Source organism: Corvus kubaryi, unplaced genomic scaffold (assembly GCF_017639235.1).
Source record: "Corvus kubaryi isolate FWS band 111438036 unplaced genomic scaffold, C.kubaryi_AGA036_p1.0 split1-131, whole genome shotgun sequence".
Taxonomy (NCBI): Eukaryota; Metazoa; Chordata; class Aves; order Passeriformes; family Corvidae; genus Corvus; species Corvus kubaryi.
This window is the reverse complement of record NW_024582073.1, coordinates 16,610,274-16,633,839: the sequence shown is the minus strand read 5'-3', so window position 1 is coordinate 16,633,839 and position 23,566 is coordinate 16,610,274. Positions and strand designations below refer to the sequence as shown.

The following is a 23,566-nucleotide window of genomic DNA, read 5'->3' as shown; positions in this document are numbered from 1 at the left end:
GCAGGCAGATTAAGATGTTCTTCAAAACTTGTTTCACTGTAAGAGAGTGATATGCCAGCCCATCAATGAGCTCTGAGCAGGGGCACAAGAGTAGTTAGATGGGCTGGAAAAAGCATGTGATTCATTTGTTAAAGTTTCACTGTCAGCATTGAGATCTTCACTCCTTCCATTCATCCAACTTATTTCTTAAAATTTCATGCCATGAAGAAGGCTTGCATGCTTGTGCTAGCTTGTGACACCCTAAAAAACAAAACTGCAAAGCCTTTTCTGACATGCCAGCCTGTGAGAGCACTGACATGTGAGAAAGTGTTCAGTCTATAGATGCTCTTTCTGAGTTTCTATGCATATTTCACTCACTGTCTTTGAGAATTTAAACAGATAATGTCTGGCAGTTCAATCAGGCATCCAGACCTTTTTTGCCTTTTTTTGTGTGTGTGTGTGTCTGTGTCTGTGTGTGTGCGGGTGATGATGATCATTTTAAGTCTTTGTTTAGTACTTTCATCAATTAGCAAACAAACTTGGGAGCTACAACCAGAGTTAAAGAAGTTCAATGGATCTGTGTTGAGATCTCTAAGCCTGCATATTAGGACAGAAGACAGTGAACTGGTTTATTTATAATCCAGATACTGCATGATGGAGGTAGTGTTTAAAATATGACAGTGAAACCACACAGTGCATCAGTTTTTGTTTTTGTATATGCAGACACCTAAAAATTCTAAACAGAAGATATGCTAGCATCTGTAAGGCAAATAAAGGCTTCCAACAGGGAGATTTTCTTCCTAGTTTCCTTTTATGAAACCCTTATCAGTAGTCCTGCCAACCAGTCAACCAGTCCCAGAAAATCTGTCCAAGAAATCTACCACAAACAGAAGAAAGGGAAAAAAAGAAAAAACAAAAAAAAAGAAGAAGAAGAAGAAAAAAGTATTCCTATATTTTCACTACCAGGTAGAAATCACTATGCCAATTTGAACAATACACAATAAACAGTGCTAGGTATAGAAGATCTTTTAAAAAAATCTTCTATTTATAGCACTACTGGCAAGGGATTCTGATGTCTTGGTTTTTTATATAAAGCTGACAGTATTATTTTTAACTAAAATTTCAAATATGAATCTTAGACAAAGTCAAATGGGGACTGTGGATGAAAAAGCAACAACAGAATTTTCTAGGAGTTTGCCTTGTGTATTTTCAAATGCTCTACACTTTCCTAAGTGATATTAGACTCAACTATGAGAAATTCACAAGACCTGAACCCATACTTTTCATAGAAAATGTACTCATTTGCTCCTTTTGACAATATTCACTTGCTGAGAACACACAACCTCTATTATTTTGGTAAGAGAACTGCCACTTTTAGCTGCAGATAATCCTAGAAGTTTACAACATTTTTCTTTCTTTTATACACATATTCTTTTCTTACATACTCTGGGGCAGAAGAGGATCTTGCAGTATCATTTCCTTTTACAGCTACTTACATCTATAAGATATCAGATATATTTGTGGAGTCTGTCCTTCACCTTCTCTTCTCTATATTAGATCTCACAGAAAATTGTCAAGTAACATATTTCAAGCTATTTCTCAGTTATGGCCTTTGCATAAACATGATGGTTACAGGCCAATTGCACACACTCGTGGTAGATTTTGTTGATGAAAAAACAAGTTACTGTATTGATCATCACTAGGTGACCCTTCTTAACACTTCTGTTAAGTCCAGAGGAATAGTCTTCTATGAAGAAAAAGAAAATAGATTTATTTAAAGCAATCCTTAGTATTGGAGCGTCAAAGCTGACTAATCTAAATAGCATCTATCAACTATCTTTCCTCTCTATTGATTTACAAAAATAAGAGCCTCCAGGCTGTTCTAAACCCTGTTCTAAAGCTGTTACTTTGCCAATATTTTCCTTACTCTGCTAGCCGGCCCACAGTACTATTGAGTTTGGATCTGTTTTTTCATGGTGCTCCCAGGAACTGAGCAAGAGGGCTTGTGCCAATCTGTCTTTTCCTGATCTCTCTTTCCAGGCAGTCTGGCCAAGCAACACAGAAGAGATGGCACCATATCTTCATGTTTGTGCCCACACAGCCAGGACAATCAGTTGGCTTTAGGGTCTGCTTTAGTTTTCAGAGCTTTGCTGGCATTCCTGTAAGTGAAATTACTCTGGCTAGTTTAAACACCTATCATGTGTGATGCCTAAAGTTTAAAAATGTGCTCATTTACTAAACTGACAGTCATGTAAATGGCATCCAAAGAGACAAAAAAAAAAAAAGGAAACTGCACAGCTATTTTAGTGTTTCATCTTTGTTCACAGTTTGCAAATAAAAGCCTAGACTGGTTGCTACTATAAAAGCAAACAGACTGTTGAGTAAATATTTTGTGTTTTCCACTTCCATTTTACCAGTGCATATTCTTGATTGCTAAGTAGTATCAGTTGTGTGGGCACAAATATTACCTATTGGTGAAGCACTTAGTCATGATGGCATTATCTTTTTTTCCCCCTCTTTCCTATTTTTTTTCTCTCCACTTAAGCAGCTTTTCTCCTCTGAAGATCACTAGATCACCAGATAGCAATCCACTCACATAAGCACAGTCAAAAGATGCCCTAGATAAAAGATTTGGGTTATGATTCATGTGTGCAGTGAATATACTATTCAGGACATTCTTCACTGAGACCACTGCATTGCATATTCATTTGCAACACAGGTATATGATGAACATGGTGATTGTCAGAATCATACTGGAAGAGGTTTCTTATTAAATCATCATTCACAACAAAAAAGTCTACAAAAAAATTAACCTCAAATTTAGAAAATTCAGAATTGTGAATATATTGGTTTGTTGGGTGCTGCTCCAGAAAGGCTAAGAAATTATCCAGAGAAGTACAATATTAATTACTGAACTTCACTGGCAAAACCATAGCACCATATTATTAACAGTCTTTCCAGGGCTGGAAGAGAAGAGGAGTCAGACCAGAGCACAGCACTGAGGAGGTCTAGGTCTAGGTCTGGGTCTGAGAGCAAGCTGGGAAAGAAACGGTACTGCTTAATAAATGAAAGACAACCAGCATGGCTCATATGAAAAGGGCAGCAACCAAGAGGGACACAGAGGGGCCAGAGATATTTTTAACAGCTGAACCTTAAAATAGGTGAGATGTGAACAAATGAACCTTCTGGTCATGGCCAGATTGGCTCCAATATCCATTGAGCTTTAATATGGTCTGTGGTGGAGCACAGCAAATTACAGGTACTGCTTCAGTCTCTCTGGCACATGAGCCAAACTACTGACAGTACTAGTAAGTAGGTAATTATTTATTATTATTTCATTCCCATGTACAAATGGCTTGCCAGTGCAATGCAGGAAAAGAAATGTAATGGTGACACTTCAGCCAGGCATTCCAAGTAAGAGTTAACCTAAGTTTGCATTCAGTCACATAATTTATTAAAATATAGTACAAGACACATGATTATTAAAGTGTTTATTGAGTCTGCATTAGAACTGCAGGAATTATTTATGTAAGAAATAGAAGTCTTGTAGATCTAGACTATAAAGTACCAATTGGGTAAGAGAATATATGTATTTAAATTAAAGACTGCAACTATAATTTTGGACTTTCTTTCTTATTACAAAAGCAAAATAACATCTTTGCTCAGCAAATAAATTCTTAAAAATCAAGAATCAGTCCAAGTGATTCCATAAGTCACCTTGGGATGACATGCTGTAGCAATAACCAGAAACAAAGAGAATGCCACAGACACAGAAAAGTCACTACAGTCTTTTTCTTAACTCACGAGCAGAATTTTAACAAGGAGATTGTACAATTCATCAGTACCTCTTTCTAGACTGCAGACAGCTAATCGGGTCTGTGGTACGGTTTTTCAGGGCTATTATTATTATTATTATTATTATTACTACTATTATACAATTACACTGTGATATGAAACTACAATGTTTTCAAAACATAATAACAAGTATCTAAAACATATGTTGATGAAGATGTACTAGTGTGCCTCCAACATTTAATTACCGACACTTCATTAAAAAATGTCTACAGTCCAAAGAGGGGTTAGTTAATGGCACAGATTGATAGCTAAAAATACAACCTCATACCCAAGGATTTTTAAACTAGACTAATCATAGAAGTTAATGATTTCCCCAAATTTTTCTTGAATCATGTCTCAAGAGTACACAGATCATTTTCCCTTTTAAAGGCATCTAGATTTCACACCATGGCTAGCCATGGCTCCTACATGTATAAACTCAAAAAGTAAGGTAAGAAGTAACTAATACTCAAAAAACTTCGAGGACAGTTTAGACAGTAAAAGTGCAATGAAAACAAAAATATTTAGGTCTTAGGTTTTTTTTAACAGAAGCCATGCTTTGGTACTCAACATAGAGTAGATTGCGGAATAGCACAATAATTATGAAACTATTACATAAAAATTAATACAAGATTTTTTTACAATTTTAATAGAAATTAGTAGTCCATGATTGAAAAAAAAACCCATAAATACAGATGTTTCATAGAATCATAAAAAGGGTTGGGCTGGAAGGTTTCAACCCCCTGTATTAGGTAGGAGCAACTTTCACTAGACCAGGTTGCTCAGAGCCCCATCCAACCTGGCCTTGGACACTTCCAGGGATTTGGCATCCACAACCCCTCTGTTCCAGCACATCACTACCCTCACAGGGAAGTTCTTCCTCATACCTAATCTAAATCTACCCTCTTTCAGTTTAAAGCCATTCCCCCTTGTTTTATCACTACAGACCCTTGTAAAAAGTCCCTCTCCAGCTCTCCTGCAGGCCCACTTTGGCTACTGAAAGGCTGCAATAAGGTCACCCCAGAACATTCTCTTCTCAGGCTGAACAACCTCAACACTCAGTCTTTCCTCAGCCTTTCCTATTTAAACTTTTCTCAGCCTCTCCTGTTTAAAAGAGATCAAGTTGTAACACTGTGGGAATTGCATCTGAGAAAGAAGTAATGCCGAAAAAATTCTAGAGACTAAAAATTTATGTATACCAAACTAAACATTACCAATTATTACACACAAGGTTATGTATAGTGATGATAGTAACAGAAATACTTAGGAAGAGTGAGTCTAAAATGAGAACTTAGAAAGGGACTATGACAGGTATAAAACTTCACATGAAATTTAGTACTTGATTTCAGGAGAGAAGCCCATCCAAACTCAGATCAACCAAGGCCAACTAATGAAAAGTGAAAATATTAAGCTCTGAAAATACACAATTGTTCAGATGTGTAACATGTATTTTTTATGCTCTTATATTGTATCTATTTCATTGGCTGTATTCCAGTAGAATAAGGTTTACATAAAAAGCTTTGCAGTGTTTTTTTTTTACTATGTGAGTTCCTTCAGATCCCCTGCAGCAGCATAAAAATTTAACCATTTTTTGTTACTAATCTAAAGAGAAGTTGGCCTAATTAATATTGGTAATTGATTATAATTAACACAACATAGCATAGTTAACATGACACTGGCACTGATGTTAGCCCCAAAGATTTACTCAAAATCTGAACACAATTCAAAATGAATGATAGATAGGATTTTCTAAGACATTTTTCTGTTTCATCATTTTTCTGTTGTGAATCACTTCACTTAAAATATGTAAGATGTCTAATGGAAGAACAACTTTACAGGCAAAAATATGACAGGACTGGGGAGAGAGCTGTGATGTAGTCTGTAAAATGTGGTGCATGTTCCCAGTATGAGGAACAACCTGGAGACACAACATGGAAGAGAGAAGAGGGCACCAAAGGAGAGATGAAGCAAGAGAGCTTGCAAAAAACAAACATTAACTGAAAGCACCATTTGGAGTGACTTCAAAGCAAGTCTATGAGACTCTGCAGACATCACCGTCTGTCACATACTTCTAAGGATTTGAACTCTCAAGGGGCTACTTCCTGCAAGACATGTACATCTTAACAGAAGAGATTAGAGATACATCATGAACTATCTATTCCTGACTATTTATCATTATAAACCTGCCAAGTGCATTAAATTTGCATAAAAGGATGTGGTCACCTTTAATAAGCCACCTATTTCTCGATTTCTCAGTGACAAAAACTGAATTGAAACACATTTAGTAAGAGTGCTGCAACTAATCATTGAGCAGGCAATCTTTCACAGAACTGCCACACTATGATCTAGCTCCAGGATTTTGTAAATGTGCTCTTTCATTCATAGCATAAGTTTAAGTTGCTAGGTATTACAACATAGTGCATCTCTCTAAACGAATAAGAAATGCCAATTTAAACTTGTAAAACAATAAATCTCTCTTACAATGTCACTTAAAAGGAAAAACCCACAGCACTGGTATTTTGAATGATAATCGGTGGTGGAATCATCTGTATTCATTGCAGTTCCCTGTATCAGCAATGTAGGTTCTGGGTGAAACTTCAACAAATTTCAGGTTTTTTTAAGTTTTTCTGCTGATGTATCTAACATTTTCATGTGTACTTGTGACAACACCCAAAGGGAAATCCTGAAGGGTATTCAAACCTGTGCAACCTAGTTAACATTTGTTGATAAATAATATATTAGCTTTCCATGAGTTACTACTTCAGTATAGTTTTTTAGATACATCCTAATCGAGTTTTAAATGTAGCTCATCAAGGTAAGACAAGTAAGCTAAGTATGTCATCTTTGCTAGAGGTTATCATCCAATCTTGAACTTTCATGTCAGGTCACAAGAAATTTCAAAATGCCCTTTTAAAGACACTGTATGCTACACCAGGAAACCCTTTTGCTTTTACTGTTCCCTTTGGGTTAGTAATGTCTATAAAGATGGTATTTAAACATTTGCCTGTTCATGGTCACTCAGACCAGTATATTTGCTGGAAAGTCACTTCTGAAAACCTTTCCCTTCCTAAAGCTAACACTATTTACTGTATCATTCTCCCATTTCCCTGAATCCAAAAGTAAAGAACAGAAAATTCTGGTAAAACTCACTAAGGGAAGCAGATCTTGAATGCACCTGTTCTCTGAAAGTATTCATCCTTTTTTCTTTCTCTTCCCCAAAGTGACATGGTTTCCAGTTAATTCTTTCCAGATGTTATGTTCGGAGTCTTCAGTGAAATCAGCAAGCCACAGAAAAAATCCCAAATATATTTCACACGAGTATTTCTGCAGGATGGAAGAGACTTGGCCTCAGCTGAAGGATCACTACCTGGTACTGCACTCCTCTTTCCACCAGCCACTATAAAATAGGACTTACCATCTTGCTCCAAAATGCCTGTAATGCTCCAGTTCGTTAACATGGATGACAAGATCTCCTGTTTCTAGTGACTGGTCCCTGTGACAACAGGATACAATTCCTTACTGTTGGCTGACTGGAGCCCTTCCTACAGCTCCGGCTGTGGGTGCTGAGGATCCCATACGCTGTATGTGCAGCCGTCTGGAGCCTGCAGGCCAGCAGCACGGCCGTACTGCAGGCTGCCCTCTGCCAGCACCTCATTAACGACAGCAGTGCACACGATTCTGCAGCTTAGGAACCAAATGTATTGGCTGAAGGAGGAGCAAGGCAGAAAGATGTACAAAGAAAGCATCAAGAGTCTGCAGGCCCAGATGTTTCGGCCCCAACACAAGAATTGCCTCGTTCAGGCGGAGATGCTGCTGTCGAAGTGCAGGGCTGTCCTGTGGAAAACCTGATTGCATTCCCACCCAGGCCTTTCTTTAACTGACCTCTGAAAAAGCCCAATAGCTGCATTGCCTATTGTACCTAGGTCAGTCTTTAACTACATATTTAGAGTCTGCTAGATACTGTGGTGACAGAGCATCTCAGAGGCTGCAATCCCCTAGCCTGCACCCCGCTCTCTCCACAGACTCCAAAGGAGCACAGGAGAGCAGAACAGATTTAGCAGAGTCTGTGGAAACGGCCTGGGCCCCTGGTCTAATAGCCTCCTTCCAAGTGCAAAGGCAAGCTAATAACCAAGCACAGTGTCCTTTGATGAGGCTGTGGGCAGGGGTATATTTGACAGCAAGAAAACTTCATTCAATCACCTACCACTGAAGATGCAGCAAGGTTGCACCTCCAATGCATAGCACATAGAAGGGAGATAAATGCAAGGGTGAAGCATTTTCTGCAAGAAGTCATGAGAAAATTGAAGAGTCTTATCTTTGGGAACAACTTGGTAAAGTCTTTCTGTCACCACAATAAACAGATGAACCCATGTTCACCACAGTCATCCCCTTCCTAGAGATTCCTCTGCAATTACAGAGGTGGCATCCCAGCTTTCCAGCCCAAATCACTTCTCCTTGCAACTGTTTGTGTTGTGAGAGCTTTCTTTAATGGATTCATGCTCAAAGCGTAAAAGCCAAGCAGTCATACACACTTCAATATTTAAAAGCATAAATAGAAATCTTAATAGATCCCAGATGTTTCATTTCCTCCAGCCCTTGTCAGTGATTGAGTTGGTGCTGATGTAGATGATTTTTTAAGATCAGTGGTCAGTTTGATGCCGAAAAAAGTTTAGATGTCTGGGAATTTCAAATGCAATTCCTAGAAATAAATAAAGTACATCTGTGAATGCAAGCGGCTGTTATTTTGTAAACTTATTTTATGGCCTGAAATGCACCCACAGGTTTTAAATACAACTGAGTGTGACAGTAACATTTTGTCAAGATATATAAAACCTTGTAGATATAATTATTTCAATCTCATTTTCTTAGCAAAAGAACTCAAAGGTTCATACAAATAACAAACTGAAGGAATCCATACTTTATATGACGCTGGTGATATTGAAGCTAATGAAGAACTTGCTATTTATTTGAGCAGAGCTCAGATTTGATAGCTGTATCCATTTTTCACTTATTAAACCACCAAGTTACCATTTACCATACCAAGCAAATAAAGCACTATACAGAAAGCATGTCTACAAAAACAAGCTGCTGGGCCCAGTAACTCAGATCATGCTGCCACACACAAGTCTGCAAGTGCAGTGAGCAGCTCAGTTCTCTCATTCTTGTTTTTACTTATTTTTCTTAGTCTCCTAAATGGAAATAAATGTGGGGTGGGGGAGGGGAGGGAAGGAGAGGGAAGGAGAGGGAGGTTGAAGCTCATATTTAGCTTGTACAGACCCATGATGTGTGCACTTGACGTCATAAAAATGCTGTAAGTCTGCCAGGTCAGCAGCCACAAACCCCAAATGCTGCCAGTTGCAGACTATGCAGACACTAAAAGGCTATGAATTTCATTTTATCATCTTTCCTCTTCCCAGTAAGGCAGTAGAAGCTAGCAGCTGCTGGAGGAAAACACTGGAAAATATTAACTATGGATATCCAGGATTTGGTTTTGATCAGTATTAGAATAACTCCAGTGACAAATCCTATAAAATTTGGTTTTTATTAATACAGCTAACAATATAGGCTTTGTAGTCCACTTTTCAAGGAGTGTCGATAAGCTCAGCTAAATTACGTACTTCGTACAGCCTGCCAGATCTACCTGCTATTCTGCTAATTTATGGGCCATACATTTCTCTCCACCTAAATTCTGTTTGATAAAAACTTCACTCAGTTTCTGTTATTTGTTTTGCTACACACTACTCCTTAGTAAGGTGCTGCTTGTTCTTATCTGTGCTCTATTACACCTTCCACATTTTGTGAAATTGTAGTGCAAACATAATATAAGCCCCTGAACACAGTTTTATCACAGAGCCAACTATGGACAACACTGAAAAGCTGAATATTTCCTGTCCTTTTGGAAAATCCATTAGAATAGGCAGGTTCCACAAACCCAAGTTTTTGCTGTACCAGCTTCTGCACCTTGTTCCAGCACCTTCATATACAAAACCAAATGCTCATTTTATTGACTTAAACAAGAAATCTTTGCATGGGATGAGGAGCTGCAGTTACAAGATCAAACTGGAGCAAACCTAGGAGGCTTGTGATAGAGAAAAAGAATACATTTTTTAATTTTTTTTTTTTATCACAACAGCACCACTGGCCTACAAATTATGTTATTTGCAATTGTGCATCTGTGTGTCATCAATCTCCAAGGAAGGGAAAGACTGCTGGGCTGAGCTCTCAATTTATGTTTCTCAGTTGACTCTTGTAATCACACACAGTGTTCTCAACCTTAGTGCAGCTATTCTGGTAACAAAATTTGCACACCAGGTGGGTTTAACCAAGTTCCCATGGTCCTAATAGTTTCGTATACTTCCTAATAATAATCTTGAAAGTTATATAGGTAGTTGTGTCTCTAAAAAGCCACCTTCAGCAAAATTGGGAGAGTTCTTTCCTCCCAACAGGAAAAACATTTTAATAAAGTAGCTAGTATATGCCTATAAAAATGGTGAGAAAAAATGCTATTTAAAAAATTCACCTTTTTTTGATGCTGCCTTTAAATGTGGCATTAAACAAAGCTAAGGGAATTCTGGGGTCCACAGGTGATGAAAGGTGCCAAAACAGCATGGACACAGAGCAGGATCCCCTGACAAGGATCCTTGGTCCTGCAACACTGTAACCCGGATAAGGCATTAATATTCATACTCTAAACTGCGATTAGAAAGGAGGCTGGAGCTCTGTGCAAGGGTGGGCCTAACCCAGCAGAGGTGCAGCGAACTGCTTCGCTGCCTTATTGAAATTCAGTCCATCTAATTGATACTGCAGAAGGCAGTAGCATAATGAAACAGAGCAGAGATCACTTCAGTAGTTTTATCAATCTATGCTCTCCTGCTCCTGACCAATACATAACCCCACACAGGACTTCACTCTTTCCAACTTCAAGCAGTCCTAGGAATGATTTAAGTTTCTATAATATGGTAACCATTAAGATATTTCTATTAGATCACCATTCAGAAATGTATCAAGACTGTGACTTCCTTCATTTGTACAATACCAAAAATGTATTGGTTTTGCTTAAGGTAGCAAAGTTTCTTTCAAAATGACAATTTAAACAGCACCTTTTCCTCAAACCCAGAATAAAACACTTACAATGACCTCATTTATTTGTGAGCAAATACAGGTAACGCCTGTTAAAAAGCAAAATCCATTAGACTCTGGGTAGTTTTGGTACTGTAAGTAGTCTCCAAAAGGCAACAGATGTGGGGACGGGGGAGGGGGAAGTTGATTTTCTCTTTTTAATATTCAAAGTGGGTCTGTTCTCACTGGCTAATTAAATCAGTAGAGTGCAAACAATAAAAGAAAAAATAAGTGTTGCCTTTCTTCCCTAGAACAACCTCCCTGATTCATCTCTACTTATTACAAGAACTTAATTTATTACCAGACTTTACAATATTCCTTCCCCAAATCATCATGAAGTAAGATACATATTCCACAGCACCAGTTCCCATCATAAAGAATATGCTTTTCCTGTGGAATTTAAGATAGAATGTTTTTTCCACTACTAAGAAAATATGGGCTTAGAATGAGCTTCTTTGATTGACATGAAACTACTGAAGAATCACACTTAAAAAGCAATAGATTTAATAACAATATCAGACGCACAAATCAACCAGCAGAATGCTGCCTTAAATATATTTGTAGCTGCTTGGCAAAGCCAGTAGATTTGTACGGGTGTCCTGAATTACTTGAGAAGTAACAAAATGTGTTAATAACATTAAACAGTCGTCTTCCAAGAACTTAAGACTATTATGGTACTTTCTAGTCAGATAATTCCTTCTAGTGCATAAATACATGTAATATCAATTAATATTTTTTTTTTATTTATGACATCAAAATGTCAAAGGTTTACATAGATTTGGGTTTGAAAGTATTTTAAATACTACTAACAACTTTTAGCCTTTAGTTACTTACAATACACAGCACAATAATAAAAACATGCTGCAGATACAGAGCAGAACTCCACTGTTCTAGCACCATACAAGAACAGAGAAGGTGGCCCCTGCCCCAAGAACCTTACAGTTAAGGTGCACATTGTGAAGACAAGGTAATATGAGCATCAGTAACCACCGAATTTTATGAGCATAATCAATATACCTGTGCATGAAATAAGGCAGAGTCCTGGGCTGCTACCTCTTCCCACACCATCAAGTTAAATGCAAGTTTGGGCATGTATGTCTACGTGTTATGTTTAAGTGACAGCACTGTGGACATACCTAAAGATAAGGGACAATAAAGGGATGCAGACCCTTTACATCATAAGCGTGTATTCAGCAATAAGGTACTATTTGGCAACAGAAGGCAACTTTTTCAGCCCAGTTGTTACCTAGTTTTTGAAAGTATCAGAGCCAAGAAAATTGTTATGGGACATAATGGATGAGTTTACAGGCAACTGCTCTCAGATGCTCAGGATCATTGTGGAAGAAAACATGGACATGCTTGTTTGAAGATGTAACGTGACAATCAAGACACTATTGTCAGGTACCGTGAGTTCCTGAGCATTTATAAATGCACTGTTCTTTCTTGGCTCCATGCACTACTGGCCTAATTTTAAGTTAACTGATAATTTCTCAGCAAAACACAACTTCACTGTGGTTAATGAACTATCCACAGCTGAAAAACAGATCTATTTAATCCCAGATTCACGGCTGTACAGACTTACATGCTCATTGCCAAATGCTAACTATAACCTAGTTGAAGCTACTGTTTAGCTACCATTTAGAACATACTCAGTATCAAAAAGTACTCTGCACCCTTCAAGCATTCTTTTGGTTAACCAAATTAGTGGTTGCAAACAAATAAAATATTTACTCTGTATTGCATCCAAAACCAGTGTTTCTTTATGTAATCTGACTGATGAGCAAACACCAAAGTCATGGAGATAATAGCCGCAGTTCAGACTTAGCAAAATGATGCCCCAGCTTATGCCACTTAGCAGTAAAATACATACTATAAAGACACAAACAGAAATGAGCCCACTAACACCTAATTTAACTGTATCTTGAAAGCACAGTATAGTAACCCAGCCAAGAGATTTCTGTTGGCATTTGAATGAAAGGACATTTGTCAATACCCATTTACCTCTGGCTTTTACCTGCTAGTTTTCAAAAAGATGCTTCTGTTGCTTCACAAGCCACAAGGTGTCACAGTGGCTCAAGTGGTAGGATTCTTGTCAGTCCAGACACGCAGGTTGTGGCTTCAGGTTACATACCAGAGCTAACACCACTCTGTACGAGGAAGTCTGTGCTACACTGCATATTTAGAAGCGCAGCCCTTTGGATGCAACAATCAGTCAAGGTGCAACTTGGTTGCCTCAGGATGTTTCTTATATGGGCATTAAACACTCTAACAGCACTGTCAGGGAATAGAAGTACTTGGTGTGCTGGCATCTTGACCAATCTTTTTACTTTGTATTATTAATCCTGCCAGTGTTAGAAGTACTGAAAAGAGTTGAGCTAATCATTCATATCAAATAAAAAATTTTATGAATTCCACTTTGTTCTACCAAGGGTTTCTAGGAATCAGTAACAATTTATTTGAATGCACCAATTTTTCAAATTTAAGACATATTTTTGCTCATCTTTCACAACAAGCAGTGTGCTATAAGCATGTAATATTCTGCTAAAACCATATGCTGTAGTTGGTCATATATTGTGTGTTACTCTTTTGCATCCTTGACTGGATGAGCACAGATGGAGCTAGAGCTTAAAATGTCAGGAAGCTTAGAAAATTTTTACCATTTTTCTAATGTAATTGCACACTAAGCAGGATTCCGTTCCATGAAAAATTATGCATATACATCATATTTACTGACTTGTAATTTTCCCATTGCAACCAGCCATTGTTATTAATTTGCTTTACATTCATGCACCAGTCAGTCCTCACTGCAAAGCAATCAGAGATTCTTCTCTTGTGGATTTAACTTCTAAGTATCATGGTTCTATTTGGGAAGTAAACTCAAAACAGGAAACACTGCCTCTCAGCTTAGCCCATATAAAATAAGCAAATTCTTTCAAAAATCGTTAACAAATTGATATTTGCATTCTGCAATTATTTGTAAGAAGAAAATCCCATTGATCAAACATTCACAGAAACGCATAAAGAGCATGAACATAGCCAAAGCAAATTCACTGCTAAACTCAAGTGAATTGTCACGGAAATTTTTCATGTAGTATTTGTTGCACTCAGGTAATGAACATTTACCCAGTGTGTTGGCTTTTCATGTCCCATTATTCATGCCAACACATTCATTAAAATGGGCCTATGCTATTTAACATAATCAGCAGTGTGCATAGGTGTGGCCTTCAAAGAGTTATTACCACAGTTTACAGGCATGCTGTTCATAAATACAAGCAGAACCCCAGTCAGTGCAAAATGCCAAGTTTCCCAAAAAACATATGGTAATTTTTGCTGTGTAAAATGGATAGATGCACTATATAATGCATAATTGCATCAAATTATATCTGAACTTCTAATTGCTTAAAACGATACTTCAAATCACATCAACATTATTACCTAATTACCCTAAGGGTTAACTGATACTCCAGTGATTAAGTCTAGGTGGAAGTGATGGAGCTATTGTATTGCTTTCATCCACTACAGCAAAAGGTATGGCTGCAAACACACATCTCAAATCCGTATCCTGTGAATGTTTTCAACAGCTTGGTATGGAGAAAAAAGGTGGAAAAATGAACACCAAAAGGAAGGAGGTCCTTCTTGCAACATGCTGAACAACAAGAATTATTTTCATTTGCTCTAAAGGAACTATTTTATATCAGCTCTTTTCCTTTGACATTATTGTGATGCAAAATAGAGTAACATGGTAACATTTTTGGTACTTAAACCAGCTACAAGAATTATGGAAGGTGGTGAGTGACAGTAATCTGAAAGGGCAAGTTACTATCAGAATGTGAGGGAGTAAAACAGACAGCTGTAGGCCTTTCTCCACTGCCAAATGACCCATGCATGAGACTTTTGTAAACCACAGAAAGAAAAGATGGCATTCTAGGTGTGAGGCATTTCGTATTCCCCTTTTCCACCTATAAAATGCTGTCCTGGTTGCAAACCTGGAGGCAAAACAGGTGTCATGCCTGCCTTGCCCACTTCACCTTGGAGCATGTCTAGTCCATAGATGATGGTTAGGAATGCTGGTGCTGCTGAGTGCCTTCCTAAGGGATGAAGTATGCTGAAGGTGCTTCAGCATAAGAAGAAATAAAATGAAAAAGTTTCACTTATTTACTTTCCTGTTTTCTGAGCATTTTCCTCTCTTCAAGTAACTACTGTGTTTAAAGATTTAGAATATTTCCTTTTGTATAATGTAGTCATTAATATCCCAGAAATCTCTTTGTAACCTGCTCTAGGACAGATGGCAGCTATTTGTCTGATAAAATCTTCTGCTAATGGCTGAGGCAAAACTACACAACTGGAATAAAAAAAAAATCACAGTAAGGTACATAAAATACTTCAAATGTACAATGCACTTAAAGTCATAATTTTCTCAATTTACTACTTTAGAAAATAACCTAATAAAAATTTAGCTAGGAAAAAACTAAATGTTTGAAAGTCCAAAAGGAAAGTAAAAATAGTCCACTGCACCTGTAATATAAGACTGCACATAGTACTCAAACAGGGGCAGTTGTTTCTTCCACGTATTTCATTTTTCAAGAATAAGTAAAGTGCATCTATGATTCAATCTAGTGAGTCTGCTTTAATCAGGGGGTTCCAAATATGATCACTTTTAAACACGCATAATGTTTCTTTGTCCTTTGAATGCAACACATAAAGTCATCCAGCCAGGCACTGCAGTTCTTTTGGATGTTCTAGTCTGCAGCTAGCAGTTGGGTAAAATTCATGGGATCTAGACAGATACCAAATCTGCTTTATGTGAGTAATCTGATGTCAAAACTGTACCCACAGATTAGATTTCCCCCTCCCCTTTTTAAACACACATACAAACAATGCTCCTGCTTAGCTAACTAGGCCTGGCAAGCTTAGAATTGGGGAGGATGGATATCAACAGGTACTGCAGATTACATGTGACAGATTTACAGCAACATTCCAACTCATTACATGCTCCAAAGGATGCAAAGACCTAACTATTTGGCTTGCAGGTGACTGGACAGTAGATTTTAAGTACATTTAGAAACCTACTTAAAGCTATGGCTTTACTGCATCAGTTCTGAGTTTGCCATTCTGCTCTGGACAAGCACCTGAATGTGAATATTGACAACAGAAAGACCTTAGGGAGAAGTTCTAGTGTGATAGTTATATTTTGGCTGTAGTTATCAGAGTTCCTCATAAAGAAGTAGTCTGCTATGCTCAAGTCTCATGCTTCAACCCAAACCATTCAGTGAGTCTGTGATTGAAGTCTGTATGCTGAGGATGGGAACACCCCCTGGCCAGCAGCTTCAACGTGGGCATGCCTTATTGTCAATGCTGTAGAAACATCAAGGTGGTGCCAAGGCGACCTAAGTCTCATGGAGAGGACAGCCTGTTGCTGTAAAATTTATGGGCTTTGTAAAGGCTCCACAGTACCAGCAACTCTTGAATCCTGAAAAGGTGATAGGTTTAGAAACACACCAAGTCCTACTTCATGTTTAGTTCTGAAAAGATCTCATTTTTCCAGAGCAGTTGGTTTTTCACTAAGCTTTTAAGGCATGGAAATGCTGGAGTTGTTTCCAGAGGCATCAGCTGTTCCCATACTGAGGTTTAAGTTCTGCAGGTGGGTCTAGCTGATCCCCTGTTACCTCAGAAGTACCAAGTGGACTCTTCAGCTTACATCAATAATTTAAAGGCTTTAGTTTAGTAGGGCATGGCTGTCAACCACGATGTGATAGAAACAGTATTCTGACCATAAAGTCCTTTGTCTCTGAAATTCTGACAGTAACCAAACACAGAAAGAACGTACCAGGGAACGAAGAAAGATGCAGGTCTAGGGAGAAGATTTTAGCCAGGGATTTGGGGATGTTTCTCTCACTATTAATTTTTTCTAATAAGTAAAACCAATTGAGACCTGGCCAACAGATCCTGCCCTACCACAGTCTTTTTTGGAGAATAATTATCAGCCTCTTTGGGGCAACCTTGCTCCTGCCACAATCACCCCTCTAAGGCATCAAGCAGCCCAGCAACAACTTTTGGAAAAGAGCACCTGGAAAAACTGGGGATCTATCCTGACCTGTTTACACAGAACAGTGCAGGAACGAAGGCTCTTATTGTGGAGGAAACAACCGAACAAAGTATCAGCATGAAATGCCTGTTTATAGTAGATATGCAACTTCTGGCAAAGAGATGAAAAAAAATACCAATTGAAGTAAGAAGTCCAGCTAAAAAATACTGCAAAGAGTTTAGCAACCTTACCCCTTTTTAAACAAAGAAAGTGTATATACCAAACCCAAACTATTTTCTTTTTTTATCTGATCTTGCAATCTTACTGCAGGCAAAACTCCAGCTTAAATAAGAGCACAGGACTGGGTCCTTGTTATGATCTCTATTTTGTTCTTTCTCACTAACCAACAGCTTCTATTTTGGAGACTAGATCTGCATAGTAAATCTTGTTTACATCAGGGAAAGATGAAGTTTAAGGGTTTTTCTAAGTGGATTTACAGCTTAAAGAATAAAGAATGAAAAAGAGAAGAGTAGCAAAGGTTTAGTTATAGAAAATTATCTAATAAGCATCAGAGTGATTGCAGGCAAGACCCATTCTTACACTTTTGCACTGACTCCTTCTCCACCCTCACCAGCCCCTACCCCCAAAAGCGGCATGTGTGCAGTTTCCATTCTATTATATGACTTTTTCTTTGGAGGGAGGTGGGCAGGAGCAGCAAGATATCCCTCATCGTAAGCTAAGGATCAACATGTAAAGGAAGTGGAGTCTTTTTTTCTCCCCTGGCCTCATAAGAATTGTTAGTTTGCAACAATTTTAATTGAAAACAGCTGCAACTGCAATTTTTTTAACGGATAAAAAACATGTATGAAATAAAAGACAATCAGTAAAAAGAACCTTGAATCCATTCTGAAGTCAGTGTCTGCCTAAAGGCATTCAAGGGTTTTAACACTGACCTTTTAGTTTCAGCAAAGCTTGGTTCATAAGTACTCTCAAAATACTTTACTCATGTTCCTAGAATTGCTAAGTATTAGTGTATTTGTGGGTGAAAGAATATTTCCCCAAAATTACTTTGAGACAGAAGTTTATGTGTTTTCCCCTCAACAAAACAAACTCACTGGACAAACTCAGACTTATGTACACAATATGAGAGATCTGTTTGCCATACTAAGTTGCTAGGCGAACAAATGTGATGTCACAACACAGATTTTTATGACTAATCTATTAAAAATGCATCAGGAAGAAGAAGATTATTTCATCAGATAGCAATGTGAGGAAGAAAAATAAGACACTTTCATTAAACTGCAGAAAATTTGTTTTGCTTGTTTTACTTTAAATATTAGGTTGCATATGAATGTCTGTGTAAGCTTCCAGTTCATTTAGCAGCTTTTAAATAATCATAACACCCTCCTTTATTTTCCTTTTAATTTTCTTTATATATTTTTCCATCATGAAATCTGTTAAATTCACTATACAGTTTATTATGAGTTCAATATATTTGATTAAGCTGATTGTCTTTAAAACAAATATGCTACTAATCAAGGTTTCTAGTCACCCCTAAAACACTGCTCTTAGCCAGAGGGAAAGCTGTGTTTTGCATCCAGTGGTGATGTAAAGCATAATCTCTTGTAGTGACAGAGAGATACAGGTGAATTTAATATATTGTGATACACAAAATTTCTAACAATACAGGGGACTAAATAAACTAGTGAAAGGCTCGATAAATTTCTTTGATTACTGACAATAAAGCAACACCTCAAACTTTAAACTGTCAGCAACTTTAAGTGATCTATTCACAGCACACTGTAATGTTACTGAATAATTATATACAAAATATAGTCACCATTTTTAAGTGTGAGAAATTTCAAATGATTAAAAATTAGAACAAGAAAAAGATCTGCAACATCAAAGAGGGAAAAAGGTGCCTTTTTAAACATCAATTTTTATGAAAAACAGAGATATTTACCTATGTTGTGTATTGCTACCTAGAACTTCAGAAACTGCTGGTTATGCCACAACAGGATTCCTTTCTTGAAATGTTAAACTAACAGAGATATAAAAAATATTAAGATAAACCAAGTATGAGTGAATGGGAAAGAAATCCTCAAAACCACACACAGAGTGAAACAGCTGCATTTTGTTTAACCAGAAGTTAATCAACTATGAGAGAAGTAAGCAAGATTTATCTTTATATCTGCCAGAGATTATTAAACATTTAAATATTCATTTTACTTCTTTAAATAGGGATTGTTGCTGCATTACAAAATGTCACTGGATGCTCCCCAAATATTATTAAGACAGCATGTATTAATTTAGAAAAAAGTACCACCGCATTAGATTTCTTTGAGCAACTTTTAAGGAAGGTACACTGTTTAGTAACTCAGACTCCCTAATTTACTTTAGATCACATAAGAATTAGCTAGGTGGTGGACTTTTGCCAGTACTTACATCATAAAACCACCCCCTGCCTGGGTGTGATTGGAATTCTTTGCCTAAGAATGACCCTGAATTTAAAAAGGCAGTTGTAGGTTCTGTCTGAGGAACCCATAAAGTTATAAGAAGTTTGGAGAGCAAAAGTTTGCACATCTAGCACAGGCTAAAGCTGCTAATTCTTTACTTTCATGACTTCCATTTCTTCCTAAAGAAAACAAGAACAACAAAGATAGCTATGCTGCATCTAAATGACCTTTCTTTATCACTCTGTACTTTGTCTGCTTAATACACTGAGCACATCCTTCACACTGACTGTTATTCCCTTCCACCCAATGCTGACAGAAACCGGAGTGGAAGCAGCAGATTTCTCAGGAAGGGTCCCCAAGCCCTGAGCCATTTTAGGGACACCACTACCACCCCCAACATACCATCAACCCTGCTTCTGGAAGACCAGGAACAGAAATGGCATTTACTGGTGGATTCCCCAATGGTGTTTCTACCAGCCTATTGGCTTTTTTTTTTTTTTTTTTAATAATTTCTCACCTACCTGAAAGCTTTGGAGAACTGTTACAGGAATTCACTAGAAAGGGAAGGGAGAGGAGAAAACAGATAGACATGACATACAGATACTTCTTCCATAGCCTCTCCATCCATCCTCTGTACAACTTCATTAAATTATGTATGTTTTGCTCTGCCTTGGAGCTTCCACCACTGCAAGGGACAGTAGAGAACCTGGCTCTACAGGGTTATTAAGAACATTTTTATTTTTTATAAAACCAGGGAAATCCCAAAGGCTTTCCATGGATATATTTGGGATAACAGCTGTAGTTTCCCATTTTTTTCATGCATCCCCATTTGCCACTGTCTCTCTGCACAAGTTGGGTCCATGTGGAATCTGCCAGCTTGCTACCCCCAGTCTTTTGGAGAGTTTCTTTGTAATTCCTTTCGCCTTAAGCTGCTTTGCCTGTGCTCACCTACCCCCTGGGGCTCACAGAGCACAAGCAGCCTCCTTCAGAGACCAGTGCCTACATTATTCCAAAGACTGCCTGAAGAGAAACGTTCATGCAGTAAGCCTGTATCACCCAGAGCACAAGCACATTCCTTCCATGACATACTGGGCTCTGGATTCAAAAAATTTAGAGCTAGTTATACATGCTCCAGAAGCTTTCACCTACCAATCCCAAACATGCTTGGAAGTGCATAAAACTGATGTGAAACTTCCACTTCTGACCTGCTCAAGAAGCCAGCATTATTCTTTACAGACTGTCCACACCTAGTCACTCTAGTGTCCCCAGAAACTAGTTTAATTTTTTTGTTTGTTCATTAAGGAGATGTTTTAATTGAAGGATGAATGAGATGAACTGAAGTTAGCTAGAAAACACATTTCAATGGACAACAATGCTTACAACACAGAGCTTATAAACTAAAAAAACAGAGAACCAGAATGCAAACACTGAGCAATCACAAAGCAAAAGAATTTTTATTCTGAGCAAATAAAAGAAATGCTGGAGCATAAGGCCTTCATTAACTAAACACTGTCTGTCAAAGTAAAATGCTGCTGAAACCTAGCAAGGCACTCCTAGCAAGGAAGAGTGGGTTATTGCTTTTTGCCCACATCAATCCATCTGAATTTGTGCAGCAAAAATTGCAGTTAAAGGCACTGAAGTTTAATTCAGCACATCTCAGCAACGAAGGAGGGGAAAGCTGTTTCAAAAGTCCCTCAAAAACTTTTCTAGTGTAACATCCGTAAGGAAGCTACAATCAGGAACTAGTCAATTATTAAAAGTACCACTAAAATAATATGTTAAAAGGCTAAGATAGCACTGACAGCTTTTAGAGCAGGTTGTATATAAAGCCCTGAAGAAATCACTCAGTTATACGTATTTGCTCTTTTCACATGAAAAAGTCTATAAATTATTCCATGAATACGTACAGGAATGCAAGGAACAGAGTTGCAGGACACTAACAAATAATCAGTAGCAAACCCCAGGAACCCCCTCATTCTGAACGGCAACAACACCCTGCAACCAACAACTTGGGGCAAAACTGACAAACACTTGCCATGATTTTGGGAGCAAAGAGCTGCTTGGAGTTCTTAGCCAGCACAAAGTGTATTACCAATTACGCCCCAGCAACGTTTTAAGCCTAGCAGTGGTAACAGTGATAGAAAAGCAGTTACCCCGTGGCGGTACCCAATCAGAAAGCAGGTCACATCTCGTTAGCTGTATCATATACATTAAACGTCACAGATTCTCCATGGCTTAGCTGACAATTCAGGCATGTGTGTTTTATTTTATGATAACCTCATGTTATCTTAAAGAATCACAATACAACAAACAGATCAACCAGAGACCCTTCACCATGCTTTATGGCATGAACCTGGCAGATATTTGTCACTATATAAAGCCATTTACTATAAGAGATTCATACTTTTAAAAAGTATTCTCAGGGCACCACTAATAAACTACTATGAAAAATTGCAGCACCAAGAATGTTTGCTGCACAAACACAGACACATGGACAGAAATGCAGCCTGATTCACTTTCACTTCAGCAGACTTGAAAAGTGTGCTTTATTTAACCATGTAAGTAACAAGATGCAGCCCCCCTTTTTTTTTTTTTTTTTAATGACAAAAGCATTTCCCTGTCCCATTCAGTATATTCTTTGTACTGGCTGATCTGGATTTTGAAGCCAGGGTGTATAAACCACTAACACATTATACAAAGCATAACCAACAGTGAAGGTAGTTTACATTACTGGGTACTTTTGACAGCTATACGATAAAGTAGTGAACTGACCATCTCTCTTGCTAAAAGCAACAGCATTCTAAATGTAAACACAAATTTCTTTTGTCGGTCGTCCCAAACATTTAAGACTACTTTAAGAGTAGCCCAGGAATAAGTTTTTAAAACCCCGCTCCTCTTTTCAGTTATCATCCATTTTTCATTTTAACGAGTTTACAAAACAAAAGCAGAGAAATGTTCGTCTCTCCCCCTAAACCTGCAACATTCCAGAATTAATTTTGTGCAAAAGCCGAAGCAATACTTTGCAATATTATAGCTGTAAATGCCAGCAGGACAGATCCTGAGCAAACAACACACTAAGGCAAAGAAATTTCCTGAGACCAGTATTATAATCAATCCTGAAGTGCTGTACTGTAATTTCATGATTTCAGCCTAAGCTGGTATCTCCTCAAAGAGTTGCTCTGCGTGGAAACATAATGAGGGATTACCCAATTAAACTACTAAATTAATTAGGGTTCATGCCTGCATATACTGTACTGTCTAGTGGGACGCTTCAGCTGGAATTCGGGCTGAAACCTACCACGGTCCATGCACAGGAAAACAAGGCTGGGGGACTTACCTCTGTCCGCGACTGCAGCCTCTTGTTCATTTCATATATTCGGTACTCTGGTTGCACCATGTATGGTGTGTGTCTCCTATAAAATGGGCCAAAAGGAGAAGAATAGAAAGGGTCATGTGGTGTGCTGGACATCTTGCCTGCTTGCAGAGATTCAAGCTACACAGAGTATCATCAACATCCATACAGAGCACATGGGCTGTGTGTTCTTCACAGTACAAAGTAGCGGCGCGCACACACACACACACATCCAGGCTGCACGCACTGGCTGGGGACTGCTGTGGGAGCCCGCTCCGGCGGAGACGGGCGGGGGGGTTGGGGGAGCGGGAGCGCACAGGCTCCAGACACGGAGAGGGAGGCTGGATAGCTTCAGGCACCGCCGCTCGGTTTTAAAGCAGCAGTTTCTGGAGGGGTCATTTCCTGTCCGCGCTGCCGACTAGTTCAGAAATGCCATCCCCCCTCTCCGCCTGGCAGAGATGCGGGTTGGGGTTCGCTGTCCCCCCGCAGGCCCCGCCGGAGCCGCGGCGGGCTCGTTAGCATATAGGTGGTTTAAAAGCTGCCTGAGCCAATCACCCCGCGGGTAATGTCAGAAATGTGATTACTACAAAATACATAAACACAGGCCACGGCCATCCCGCCGCGGGCAGCCGGCGCTTCCCCCGCGCCCGACGGCTCCCGCTGCCCGCCCGGGGCGGCCGTGCCGCGCTGCCCGGGGCGGGGGGGCCGCACCCGGGGCACGGCAGGGAGGGCGGCCGGCACAAAGAAATAACCCCGCACGCCACACTTCACACAATGGAGAGCGCTCGGATGCCAGCCGCA

At 38.8% G+C, this 23,566-nt stretch overlaps 1 protein-coding gene across 10 annotated transcripts in view; it reads right to left on the bottom strand.

The window, feature by feature from the left end:
- The window catches only part of LDB2 (LIM domain binding 2), a 213,153-nt gene extending 189,890 nt beyond the window's left edge, over positions 1-23,263 (bottom strand). For 4 of the 10 annotated variants that reach the window (XM_042053223.1, XM_042053225.1, XM_042053226.1 and 1 more), the window contains exon 1: positions 22,751-23,263. In XM_042053223.1, coding sequence (XP_041909157.1) covers positions 22,751-22,882 — 132 coding nt within the window. In that variant the 5' untranslated portion in view covers positions 22,883-23,263. The remainder of the gene's footprint in view (positions 1-22,750) is intronic. The other 6 variants (XM_042053220.1, XM_042053227.1, XM_042053228.1 and 3 more) reach the window with 3 other exon arrangements.
- Positions 23,264-23,566: the final 303 nt, after the last annotated feature.